Source organism: Muntiacus reevesi, chromosome 3 (assembly GCF_963930625.1).
Source record: "Muntiacus reevesi chromosome 3, mMunRee1.1, whole genome shotgun sequence".
In the NCBI taxonomy this organism is placed as follows: Eukaryota; Metazoa; Chordata; class Mammalia; order Artiodactyla; family Cervidae; genus Muntiacus; species Muntiacus reevesi.
This window is the reverse complement of record NC_089251.1, coordinates 79997704-80012044: the sequence shown is the minus strand read 5'-3', so window position 1 is coordinate 80012044 and position 14341 is coordinate 79997704. Positions and strand designations below refer to the sequence as shown.

The following is a 14341-nucleotide window of genomic DNA, read 5'->3' as shown; positions in this document are numbered from 1 at the left end:
AAAATTTCATACCTGTTATTGTGAAGCCACCTAAAAAAGAAAAAAAAAAAAATAAATGTTACCATTTATTTCATTTTCACTCTAAATAACAAATACCAGTGACATCAGACCACCTGACAACCCATCCAAGGTACAAAGACTTGCCCAAATTGTATTTATAATTAAGAAAGGTATGGAAACATCAATTCATGACTTAATCATTAATCATTCTTTTAAGGTTATGATGTTTAGTGCACAAATTTAATTCTTGTGCATGCCTAAAAAAATCACTGATTTTTTTAAAAAGGTAATACTAAACTCAAAGTGGAATGTAAACTATCTGACTTCCACAAAATTATGAGGCCAATCACTCTAAACAACAATCTTGTTAATAAATCAATAGAAATAAAAGATAAGTCAGAAAGCTACTGTGGCACCTGATAGAAAAGAAAAATAACCTAGAAAAATGGAAAGGAAATGAAGAAATGAAATGCTTACCAAGCTCATTCAATAACAGGGCTGTGAAGGAAACAGACAAAGACAAACACAGAATAAGAGACCAGATGAATAATGAAAGTAAGAGGAATATCAGCAGAAAGAAATCCAGGCAGATCTGATTATAGTGGTAGGGAGCTGCTACTAAATGGTGCATGCCAAGTAAATGTGGCATTGGGAGTTATTTCCAAAAAAAATCCCTAATTTCTGCAAATGGGTGTGACTGATTGTATATATAAACAATTCACTTTATATATCATTTCTTGACATTTAAGAAAACATGTCCGCTATATGTTTACACACAGTGTATATATCTAGTTTGCCAAATATAGAAGAAATATTTTATGAAGCTAATCTTAAATCTTTGAGTGAGCGTTCCTCATGAAATTATTGCCTGGGAGTTAGTGAATTCAACAGACAGAAGTCTGAAATCATCCAGGATCTCAGGGATTGTACCTTTCATGTACCTTTCAATGAAAATGGAGAAAACATCTCAGGACATTTCATTTTGGTCATCCCTCCTGATAATGAGGTTTTGACCCAAGGTGACGTTTTCTCACTGGAGGTTCTACATGCATGATAGTTTGATCATCAAGGAATGCTTAGGTTCTTTAAAATCCTCAAAAGTTAAGTGCCAGGAATTAGTGCTTATTTGTGTGTCCTTATCTATGACTTCTGCACATTCTAATTGGACAGCCACATCGCTTCTTGCGGACACATAATTTCACGGAAACTGACAAGTCAGCGGGGGAAGGCTTGTGGTGGGGGGAGGGGACATACAGGCTATGTGCTTTAAACTCAGACTGTAACTGTAGCACTTTATCTTGGTGAAATCTACTTGCCTAAATGTATCAAATAAATTACTTCCACAGTTACAGATGAGAATGTTACAATTATTTCTTCAGGACCAGTTTTCTAATGGTAGTGGCATTAGAGGAAACTTTCAAAAACAAGTCAGTTATTTTACTTATTTTTTTTTTTTTTTTTTTTTTTAGTTATTTTACTTATGATGACACAGATCCACTTGGTGGGTGTCAAAAGCAGATAGTACTATCAAGGAATTTTAATTTGCTTTTATATGAAGGCATATTTTACTAAAATGACAATTGAAAGAGCTGTGTATCCAAGATGCTCTTCCTTGAGATAAAAGGCACTTCTTTGGAGGAATACAATTAGAACTAAGTGCTTTTTCCTGTATGTTAATGAGGCATTTTTGATCCCATCTTTGTAAGAAATCAACACAATTTTCTAAAGTGTCTTTTTCTTCCACCTGCTGTCTATAGAGCGTATTAAATAAGCTGCATTAAAATGGGTCCCCAGTGCTCCTCCTCCATCATTCCAAAGGCTCCTGTTACCTTTTTGAACTAGATTAAGTCAGGACAACTTTGTTTTTCTGATGGACTCAGAGGCCAGAATGTTCTAATAAAAGCAAGATTAGTTAAATTCCCCCAAATGTTGGGTCTATATAGGAATTAGTCTTTTCTATTTGGCTTTTCCTTTACATGAAAAAGTAATATTTCTTGCAAAGTGGTCATTTAACCATTTAAACTGTTCTTATCAATTGTTTGAATGCAATCAATATGTAATATATTCATTTTATAGATATAATTTACCATTCCTTTTAAAATGTTCACTACTAGAGGGTAATTATGGGAAGCCTTTAGAATAATTCAAAATTTAAAAAAAACTATTTTTAAAGCTGATATAAAATTCAGCTTTAAAATTTTGTTTTTAAACAAAATTTAAAAAATTTTAAATTTTGTGCTATTTTTTTATTTTTAGAAAAAATTTCTTTGTTAGAAATGTGTCAGTTCAATAAGAATTGAAAAAGTTTGAAGCATAAGGCAGAATCAGCCTTAATTAAGGGTTAAGTTCTTAATGAACTATCATCATGTCCTTTCTACTAAAGAAAATTCATATGCCTATAGGTTTTATACCTTTTAAATTTCATATCTGATTATATGAATAATACTATGCAAAAACGAATGCTACTCTTTAAAGATCTTTGTTCTTACTGTTTTTTTTTTTTTAAACTGGTTTCACTAAGAAAGACTAATTATTGAATTCTTCTGAAATTTCCTATTATTTACCATGAGACACAACTACCATGACTAATATGTATGCAGTAGTGTCCACTGCTACCATATTAGGGGATGCTTAATAGCTGGAACCACGTTTTTGAATGATTCCTGAGTAGTGAAAAACTAAACCCAGAAATCATTCTTTTATGTCATCGTTTCTGAATTACAGAACCCTCTTCCACTGTTTCTGAAATCTGGTATCAATTAAGGTGAATTGGCACTTCCTGAAGAAAAGGGGCATCTCTTGGTGCACTGTGAAATAGGGAAGGGAAATGAAACTGCTAAAGCTTCGAAGGAGAGGAAGTATAGTACTTGGAAGCCGAGGAAGAGGAGAGAGTTAAGTGTGAGAGTAGGAGACACGGAGAGAAGAGTACAATTTCTCGCTGGTATGTCTTTGTATACTCTCACACCTTTCATTCCTCTTCTTATCCATTTTGGTTCCTCAAGCACAAGGGAGAAACTGCACTCTTTCTCATATTCCTCACGGTCAAATATTCTAATGGTAATGATCTTCCTGTGGGAACACAAGACAAAGGCAAAACAAATGGTTGGAGTCACACGCTCATGCCAGGCGTTCACCAAGCAGCATGTTACTGTGATGTTATGGAAGGAGAGCTGGCCACACATGGGCCTCCAGGAGTATGTAAAAGGGCATCCAGGGGCTCTCAGCTGGCCCCCACTGATCTTCTCTGCCAATCCATCACTGATACAAATCCTTCTGCTTCAATTTAGCAGCCAGGAGGTACCCCGAATTAAGAAAAGAAATCAGACAGTTGGCTCTATGGGGGTGTAGGCAGCATCAGCACCAGCATTCCCAGCAATGGAAGCTTGACTGCACTGCCGGTGCTCAGACTGCAATAAGCACAGTGGCCCACACCGGTTGATGGGGCTCCAGGCCAGGCCTCCTGTAGCCCCAAGGAGATCTATGCCCTGTTACATAGGTGGAGGGATGTGTGCATTGTAAGTCACGTTCTGAAGAGTGCAGGCATCCAGGGGTGGCACAGGCCAGCAGAAGCTCTTGGGCTCAGCCCTGGAGCAGCTCCCCCACCTTTCTTCTCACTCATCTCCACCAGGCGGGGCTCTCCAATCTCAAGGAAGAAGGTCTTGTTTTTCTCATACTCCTCATCATCAATTACCTTGACTGATATTGTTTTGCTGAAACAGAGAAGAATAGAAATTGACGAACAAGGGGAAGAGGAAAGAGAAGAGAAGGAACATAGAGAAGAGGAAAGCAAGGTTAACGAGCGGCACTTCCAGACAAACGCCAACTGAGAAACTTCTGGACTGTGAGAGACTGTCCTTCCAGAATGGGTGTGGGATGGGTCTGAGAGCCCAGAGAGGTCACCCAATGCACAGCGCCCCTGCCCAGGGCCACAGAACTATTTTAGTCAAATACAGCTCTTGTACTACTAGGTTTATCATCATTGTGGGAAGCAGAAAAACACAGATCACAATAAGAAAAGAAAAATATATTTATAAGTAAATACCTTAACCATAGGACTGTCTGAGCTATGCTCTGGAATTCACTCTTGTGATACAAATCAGTAAACCACATCAAAATATGAACAGAGGCTACCTCACTTCATAACAGGCATGAGGATCATTTTTGTGGGGCTTTCATTTTGCTTTACTGTATTTCCAAACATAACATTTTCATCATAAAGTTTTATTAAAATATATATATAAAAGGATCACAAAATAAAATATCTTACCCCACCCAATGTCCTACAGTCAAACTCATTTTCAAGTGAGTCAGATTTTCCACCTAGATCACAAGGGGAAGTTGCGTTTTGTCTCTCTAAAGATGAAAGTCTCTTAAAGTGGGGGTGGGGAGTGATGTTCTATTTTCTTCCCTCCCACAGTTGAGTTTCACCTTAGACAAAATACACTCTTTACCCTCCTTGCAAACTCCATGGATACATTGAGACATTTCATTAAGAATTCTTCCTGTAATTGATCCTTTGGCACTTTTCGCCTTGTTGTCTTATGGTTGTGATTGACAGGCAGGTACGACAAATGCAAATATTATGCAAATCTAAACCTCCCTAAGCCTTGATGACTCTGAAATCTAGTGTTACCTTTTAATTAATAAGGGTTTAATCACTTCATGTATTACAACTTACTCAGAGCCCACAAACACGTGTTTGTTCTTGAAAATAGCTTTTGTTCAGTAACATTGGCCAAGAATATTTCTGAATAAAGGTTTAAAAATGATGAGTTTCCAAAGACATACAGTTTTAATGTCATGCACATTATTTAGTTTGGGTAGAATTTTCCAGGTTTTCTATAAAGATCTCTCTCTCTTTTTTTATTTTTTTTTTGATTATTGACCAAAGCTCTCAAGTTTCATTTAGACCTACACATGCCAAAGAGCACCAGCTTTCTTTTCTCATATGAAGGAGAATAAAGGTAGAACTTGCTTTTAATTCTCTGAATTTCCCAGCCTCTAATGCTAAGTGAGAACAAATGACTGCTTCTGGTTCTAAAGAGCCTCATAACCTCCTCCGTGCTCCTCACCTAAAGAACATCCCCCATAACACTCACATCCCAATGGCTCACTGCTAAGGAACTGGAACACCTGATAGTGTCTTCCTATCTGAGCTTTGTCTGCAAAGACTGAAATACTAAGGCTGGGTGAGCAGCTGTCAATGACTAAAGCAATATCATTTTTAAAGAACAGTTAGATATTTGTAAAACTACCAACAGTCTGACAAAAATCCAGCCACGTATATATATATATATATAGTGATTAATTTCTAACTTCCAGAACTATGTTCTGGAGTTCACCAATTTACTTTATATCTATAACCAGCCTGCTCTGACTACACCAGGGTATCTTATCATTCCTCAATATCCAAAAAAATATAAAATATTAGAGAAAGCACAAGAAGATATAGGAATTGATGATACATGTGCTTTTAATTTTAAAATAAATCTGGAAAGTGAGATCAAATTTATTCTTCAAAAAACCTGCCAAACATCTACCTTGTCATCCAAATTATGCATTTTAGGTATTAATTTCCATCTTACTGCCTTGTAATCATAAACTATACTTGTACATCACTGCTAAAGCCATCAGCATCATATGATCGTGTGTGGGAAAATGCTGGTGGGCATTAGAAGGGTCCTACTACTGTCTCCTGGACCTAATGGCCCCTAATCAAGACACTTCATGGTAGAGTGCATGTTGCAATGCTCTTGTTTATATTACATAAAAACATTTGACTTGTCTTCTTCCATCTGTACTCCCAACCCATCCCAGATCTCATGCATTATTATAGAAATAAAGCATAGCGGAGATGCTTGGAGTGGTATTTCTATTAGGGTAAGCGTTTGTTTAGGAGGGGCTCCCAGTTTCATTCCCAAAGGGCAACATGACCACTTATTCACAAATAAACAGAAAAACCGAAGTAACAGTGTTTCTGATCCTTGGTGAATTTAATCTACTATCCCTGGGTCAGGAAGATCCCCTGGAGAAGGAAATGGCAACCCACTCCAGTATTCTTGCCTGGAAAATCCCATGGACTGAGGATCCTGGTAGGCTACAGTCCATGGAGTTGCAAAGGGTCGGACACAACTGAGTGACTTCACTTTTATTTTTCACTTTTCACTTTCATTGCTGTGATAGGTTTATTTTCTACATTCTGAGTAGCTGATCAATGTGAAAAACATAAGGTCTCACCCCATTCATTTGTATAATAAACACTTAAAATTTGTCAATAGAGTATTACTAGTCACTGGGATTATAATCCTTAGAAAATGTTTTGGTACTTGATAACTGTGACACTGGAAGATCAGTTATGAAGGAAAAGAAAACAGTACTTCTGTGGGTGCCTGGCAAAGGCACCTAAAATAGATGGGACTTGCATAATGGTATATCATTTCAAAATCATTAGTAATACAATCAATAGTGCCCCTGACAGGAGGAGCCATTAAATCACATATTGATTTTACTCCTCTTGCTCAGTACAGCTATTAATAGGAAACTTGATTATTAAAGGAAAATTCAGTCAATTTAAAGAGGCAAGATAAAGAAATCAATATGAATTAGTCCTCTGAATCAAGAGAGGCAAAAACCAGAAGAGATTGGTAATGTTCATCTTTTGCTTTAGAACAAAACTATTTCTTCCCCTAGCAAAGGTGCGTGTGTGCTAAGTCACTTCAGTCATTTCTGACTCTGTGACCTTATGGGCTGCAGGCTCCTCTGTTCATGGGATTCCCCAGGCAAGAATACTGGAGTGGGTTGCTGTGCCCTCCTCCAGGGAATCTTCCTGACCCAGGGATCGAACCTAAATCTCTTGTGTCTCCTGTATTGGCAGGCAGGTTCTTTATCACTAGTGCCTCATGGGAAGCCCCCTAACAAAGATGAAAGTGAAGTCACTCAGTCGTGTCCAACTCTTTGCGACCCCATGGACTATAGCCTACCAGGATCCTCAGTCCATGGGATTTTCCAGGCAAGAGTACTGGAGTGGGTTGCCATTTCCTTAGAGAGGTGCAATTAACCTACGTAAATTTTAAAGAATCATATCCTTGGCATGTCTTTGACTCACTTTACAGAACCTAATGCATGAAAGATTATGGCCACTTCTTTCATCATGGGCGAAGAAAATAAGATGCGATTGGTTTGGTGAAAACCCCAATTCCACTTTTAGCTTGATATCAGCAGAAGCACATCTCTCTCTGCTCCTCACAGTTCTGCAGTGGAAATTAAATCTCAAGGACTGAATGATCTTAGAGGTCCTTCAATTTGCCCCCATTGCTACACCAACCCATATTCATAGGGCTTCTGCACTGCAAAAAGACTCTCTCTCTCTCTGAGAACATAGATTCATGTTGGCTATACTTTGGTTCTATTTATCAATGGGAAGCAGTCAGAAAACTGTTATTCTTTCTTTTTTTATAGTTAATCTATACTATGTTAGTTTCTATACTATACATACACTATACATATGTTAGTGTTATGTTAGTTTCAAGTGTACACCAAAGTGATTCACTTATATATATATCATTATACTAGTGTTAATATTTATTTAAATAAGCAAGTTAACCAAAACAAAACTGGAATAGTTGGGGAGATCCAGCCTTTCATCCAACAACAACACCTGCACTAATTTTACACTGATAAGGAACAAACAGAAAAATTGTGTCATGCAATTTTCAGCTACCCTAATCATGAAGAAGAAGGTAAGGAGAATTTTTCACTTGATTTTTTTACATCACTCTAAAGTCAAAGAGTATATTATAAAAATTATGGTTCCTGGAAACTAGCAACACAGTTATAAATCTGATGATATCATTAAAACATTAAATAATTTCTCAGGATGGCCAAAATATTTATGGAGATACATTTTGGTTCCATTTCTAGAAAAAAAAGCATTTGGTTAAGAAAGATCAAATTATTTAGTGGAAAAATACAGGTCGTTGCTTTGATTTTTGCCTTTCCTTTGATGATACTAAAGTCACATCTTATCTGATGGGTTTCAAAGGACCCAAATTCCTTCAAGCATCCTAGTAAGGAGTTCTTATATCAGGTGGTGACTCAGGCAAACTATGAGAACGAAGAGAAAGAGATGGTGCTATTAGCAAGAGTCATAAAATAAAATATCTTCAAAATACTAATATCTCATTATTAAGCCAAATTTGAATCAGCCTCTTTTCAAATTTCAGCTTCAATTTGTCCTTCTGTGCTTTCTTCTCCCTAAGACTACTCTTGAAGTTGGGAGAAGCAAGAAAAGATGAGTTGGAGGATGAAAAAGAAGAGAATCTTTCTAAATCCTCATAAAATAAAAACATTTTACTGAGGGTTTCACATACATAGGTACTGCAATATCTCTTTAAAAGATTTTCTTAAAGATTTAACCTCTCTTTAAATCAGAGGTCAATGAACTGATGGGCATTTTGCATTTGTTAGTTCATCCATCTTTCGAGCAGGCCTGGAAGTAACTTCCACCATTTAACAATTCAGAGAGGAAACAGTGACTGAGAAGTAAAGAAACTTCCAAGGTCACAAAGTGAGACTCCTGTGACTGGATTTGCAGACAAGTGTCTTTCGGGTACATGACCTACAAGGTCCTTGTTCATTGAGCTGTGCAGTATTTTTATGACCACTCTAAAAGATCTAAATCATTACCTTGAATTAATACAGAGGTTTATTGTTTAATCTCTATGTTAACAAAGACTGCCTAGATGAGCAGCAAGGTATTTTTAATTCTATTTTTAAAAGGAAAGCAGTACATATTGTATTGGATGATGGTGTATTAAAAAGTTAAATTCTTGAGGTGATAAAGACCCTCTCAGGATTAACTGAAAAATGTCACAAACACATAGCAGCTCCCCAGCTCTGAGGAATGTGAGCAGCCAACCAGCAGCCCTGGCTTCACCAAGGGGCTTGTTAGAAATGCAGAGCCCTGGCACCAGCCCCAGGCCCTCCAAATCAGATATTCAGTTTATCAAGACCCCCAGAGGACACTGATGCAAGTAAAAGTTTGGGAAGCGTTGATCTAGACAGGAAAAAGCGTTCTTAAGTCTCATAATAAATGAAGAGGCGAGTGATAGTTGGGCTTGTGTTTTGAAACTGTCTGCATATTCAAACTGAAAACTCTAAATGCTTAGGCGGGGCCCATTCCACATCAGTGAGATGACGAGACTCTCCAGTTGAGGGGTGTCAGCATGAATACAGTTTTAAAAAGTTCCCAGGGGATTCTAATAATGTAACTGGTGCTGGGAGCTGACTAATGAGGAATCGGCACGTGTGTCCTGATACTTAAAAGAATATATGTAAGGAAAAGGTAGCATTGTGGGGTTTCCCAAGTGGCGCTAATGGTAAAGAACCTTACAGGAGATGTAAGAGAAAGAGTTCAGTCCCTGAACTGGGAAAATCCCCTGGAGGAGGGCATAGCAACCTGCTCTAGTATTTTTGCCTGGCAGGCTACAGTCCACAGGGTCGCAGAGTCATGCACGACTGACACGACTTGGCGTGCACACACAGGTAGCACTGTGAGGAGGGGAGGGTCGGAAGTAAATTTTAGATCTAATTAGAAACCTAGGTTGAAGCATGGGAAAAACATGTAGCTGTATCCTTCACCAGTGTTCTTTTCTGGATTACATAGAGAATGTAAAGTTGTGTGTCCTCTCAGGAAATACTGGTCTCCACAAGCCACCATAATAGTTATAGAAGAGAAAACACCTCAAGCCTCTGGGCAGCATTATACTCATCCACAGCGACTTCCTCCCTAGAGAGCGAACTCTGGTGCTAGGTTTTAATACAACACAGGCTTGTTTGGAGAATAGAAAGACTAAGGGTTTCAATTGACACAGAAGATAGCAGCGCCTTCTGTGTCTTGTCGGCACCTTCTCTCAGCCTTTAGCTATGTCAGTGAAAGGCCATGTCCATGGAACTGAAAACTTCCCACTTGGAAGCCACCATACTCAGACTCAAGAAAGAAGTCCCAGGACCAACCTCATCTGAAGGGACATAATCTGGTCATTTCTCTGACCACAGAGTGGTGTCATCAGATAAGGCAAATTTGCAACTGAATCTCCAGTCCATCTGATGTTAAAAGCTTCAGGGTAAATGCCTATTACTCAAAATGACCAAAAAAAGAAAAAGAAATCAACTTAAAATTGGCAAAGGATCTGAACACACAGTTCTCCAAAGAAGGTAAACCCCTGGCCAGTAAGCACAAGAGAAGATACTTAACATCATTTGTCATTAGGAAGATACAAATCAAAACCACAATGAGATACAACTTCACTCTCATGAAGATAGCTATAATCAAAAAGACAGATTAAGTGTTATGGAGAATGAACAAGAATTGGAACTCTCTTACACTGCTGGTGGGAATGTAAAATGGCACAGAAGCTTTGGAAAAGTCTGGATGTTCCTCAAAAGTTTAAAAATACAGTTATTATATGACCCAGCAATTCCATTTTGAGGTGGAACTCAAGAGACTGAAAAACATATGTCCATACAGAGACTTGTACATGAATCTTCACTGAATTATTAACAACAGCTAAAAGCTGGAAACAACTTAAATGTGTGTCAGCTGATGACTGGATAAACAAAATGTTATACATCCACACAATGGAATATTATTCAGCAATTAAAAGGATCAGAATTCTGATTCATGCTACTAACAGGTAGCATAATACACCACCCTAAAACATACTGCTTGGTATACTGATTATTTTGAGCTTGTTATTGGTTTTTAGTCCTTAAGTCGCATCAGACTCTTTGAGAACCCATGGACTGTAGCCCACCAGGTTCCTCTGTCCATGGGATTGCCCAGGCAAGGATAGTAGAGCAAGTTGCTATTTCTTTCTCCAGGGGATCTTCTCAACCAGGGATCAAACCCATGCCTCCTGCATCGGCAGGTGGGTTCTTTACCGCTGAAGTAGCAGGGAAGCCCATTTGAGCTGAGGGCACCAAAAAGTAGCCAATACCTAGGGAGACGCTTCTCTGAAACCCTATCTGCCTAAAGACAGATACTTCATCAACCAGGGAAATTGACTCATCACCAGAGAGTAGTAGTGGACATCACTTATCTCCCGTCTTTTTTTCTAAGAACCCATTCATGTTTTCCTAATAATTATGTACTCTCCCCTAGAAGCTTAAATACCCCTTCCCATTTCCCTAGGAAGATAGTATTTAAGATTGCATTTAAGCCATTTCAGAGAATGACTCATTTCTCTCTGGGTATCTCCCATGTACATATGTTAATAAAATTATTTATTTTTCTCTTGCTAATCTGTCTTTTATTATATGGTCTCAGCCAAGAACTCTAAATGGTAGAGGGAAAATTATTTTTCTTCCCATACACTTTGACATGGATAAAGCTTGTAAACATTATGCTAAGTGAAAGAAACCAGACACAAAAGTTCAGACATTGTATGATTCTATTTATGTGAAAGTAGAATAGGCAAATCCATAGAGACAGAAAGTAGATTGGAGGTTGCCTCAGGACTGAGGGTTGGGGAATAAATGGCAGGTGACTGCTAATGAGCATGGGATTTCATTTGGGGGTAATGAAAAAATTCTAAAGTAGATTACATTATGGTGGCACAATTCTGAGAATATATTAAAGCCCTCTGAATTGCATGTTAAATTGGTAAATTCTCTGGTATACGAATTCTATCTCAATAAAGTTGCTATTACAAAACATGACAACAACAGAAAATAAGCTTCAGGATAAAATCATGATCTAGAAAAGACTGCTTCTTAGGGTACAAAAAGGCTGTGAGAATGCTTGGGGTGAATTTTCAGTTGGAAGTTTCACATTTTGTGAGTCTGCCAAACAGGGAGCTAGGGTGCTGCATGGCCATGGGACAGTGAAGACCATTTGCATCAAAGCTGTGTTATCACTGTGTCTGCCAGCTCGGTCACCCTTCAATCCATCCCTCTCCCTAGGCAGAATGTTCGCTGCCTCCTCCAGGGTCAAGGGCTGTTGATGTCATGCTTTGACAGCATTTCTGGTGGATGTTACCTCGGGCCTGATTTCTTTGGCTGGTTTCTTTCCCTCTAAATATAAAGTCTTACGAAAAAATCAGAAACAGCATTTCCGTCATAGCATTCATTTAAAAGGAAAGGAAAAAACTCAATCAAGGATTATGCCTGCTGCCCTTGCAAAGCCAGCAGCTCTCTTCACATCACCTAGGGCTTTATCCAGTGCTCTTGTTGGCATTGATTTCTCTCTACCAACAAGGAAAGATATGCTTGCTATGGGTTGCCTTTGTATCACTTGGCTTAAATTCCTTGCCCATTTTAAGCTTTCCACACCTCCCCCCCCCTCTTCAACAGTTGACTTTGTGAGTTGCTTAGTGATTTGGAATTAGGGAAAGAAAGGGGCAGTCAGAGAAGACCCACACATATCTTCTCAACATTTTCCGTAAGTGACACAAATCAATTCTCCCTCCAACTAACATTCCAAATAGGATAAGAACAGACTGCTTTTCATATTATTTCTAATAATATTTTTATATCCTTTTCAGATTATTGGTGAGGAACTCTTTGCCCTGACTTCACTTGGGAGTTTGTTTAAGTTTCCATTCTAAGCTAGTCACAGAAGAGGGACTAGATCATGACTTAAATTTATTGTTTCCTTTGTTGAACTGTCAAGGGCACCAAACTGAGAGTCAGATTACCCTGGATTTTTATCTTTACTCTGCCACTTTCTAGCTGAGATCTGTGGACCAGTTCTGGCACCTTTCTAGACATTAGTATTATCATCTATCAAAAGGGGATAAGGAAACTCACTTCACAATGACTGTAATATTTAGCATTATGATGATCACATCTACGGTGTCATCATTCATCCATGGTGGATAATAAAACTTCACAGGTGGCTGCAATAATCAAATAATATAATGCATGCAAAAGCATTTTGCAAAGGACTATAACATGTTAGGAAGAGTTATGATTAGTTGAAATGGAGTGGTTTACTTTATAGTTCTTAACTTTCTCCTTCAACCAGTCACTCAAAGGGGCAGTTGGCAGATGATAGAGGTAGGTATCAGAAAATTCCCAATGGAGGGTTTTCCTGGTGGCTCAGTGGTAAATAATCTGCATGTATGCATATAAATGTGTATGTTAAGTTGTTCAGTCATGTCCCACTCTTTGTGACCCTATGGACTGTAGCCTGCCAGGCTCCTCTGTCCATGGGATTCTTCAGGCAAGAAAAGTGGAGTGGGTTATCATGTCCTCCTCCAGGAGATCTTCCCAAACCAGTGATCGAACCTGGGTCTTCTGCATTGCAGGCAGACTCTGCCATTGAGCTACCTGGAAAGCCATATATGAATGTCTATGTGTCTAAATAACTGATTCATTTTGCTATACACCTGAAATAAACACAACTTTATAAATCAACTATAGTTCAATAAAAAGAAAAGAAGTAACTGGTTAGCTCCCCAGTCCTAACAGGTGTTCCCTCACCAGGGTAGCTAGATACACAAAGGGGGCTGAAGTTACACTTTTCCTGGAGCTCCTGTTATGAAGCAGAGCCTGGCAAACCCAGATGGGTGCTATTCTTTAATTTAAATAGACTCCAAAGAAGAGAGGTGCTAAAGTAGCTAATCCAAAGTAATTCTCCAGGAGGCCTTGTCATCCCTGCACTGATCTCTTCGCATTATCAAGTGGTGATTGAAATCATTGCTTCAAGCAGAGCAAGGGGCAGGGATAGCTACAATCCTGCTGTTCTCAGGGGATTCCAGGGCAGTTTCACAGAGCACTCACTAGAGCAGGGCCTTTTCCAGCAGAACCTTGCTTTATTCTATTTTCCTGTTTGCTTTTGAATCTGAATGGCAACCAGCTCATTTGTTCAGATGCAAAATAGGAACAAGTGTGATATTTTCTTGATCTCTTTTTTTAGCAATCTATTGTTAGCTTCAGGCCTACCTTCCAGTTCCTAGAAGACATGCTGGTTGACCATTTAAAAGAGAGGCCACAGGGATCCTAGAATTGTTGTTTCAATAAATAATAAGCTGGGACTTCTAGAATCCAACTCCCTCCCCCACAAGCTTCTATCCTATGATGATAGGCTAATGTGGAAATCTGGATGTATTAAAAATGTCCATAATTTTGTGATGTATAAAATTTATACTCTCCCATTGTTTTATTTCCCTGCAGCTAGTACCTTCAGTCTTAAGAAGGATAAAGTAGTAAGGATCCTGAGTTTGTTACCTCCATGTACACTGGAGACATTGATACAATTTGTCAATTTAGTGAAAAACAAAGTGGATAAAGCATTGGGTACCCAATCAAAAAATGGGCCAAAGAACTAAACAGACATTTC

The 14341-nt window shown here is 38.5% G+C and overlaps 1 protein-coding gene across 6 annotated transcripts in view; it reads right to left on the bottom strand.

Annotated features, from left to right (window-relative positions):
- SLC8A1 (solute carrier family 8 member A1) overlaps window positions 1–14341 on the bottom strand; it is a 371900-nt gene that overhangs the window by 83951 nt on the left and 273608 nt on the right. For all 6 annotated transcript variants that reach the window (XM_065929380.1, XM_065929379.1, XM_065929382.1 and 3 more), the window contains 2 exons: window positions 2966–3069; window positions 13–30 (listed from right to left, as the gene is read on the bottom strand). In XM_065929380.1, the coding sequence (XP_065785452.1) occupies window positions 13–30; window positions 2966–3069 (122 nt within the window). The remainder of the gene's footprint in view (window positions 1–12; window positions 31–2965; window positions 3070–14341) is intronic.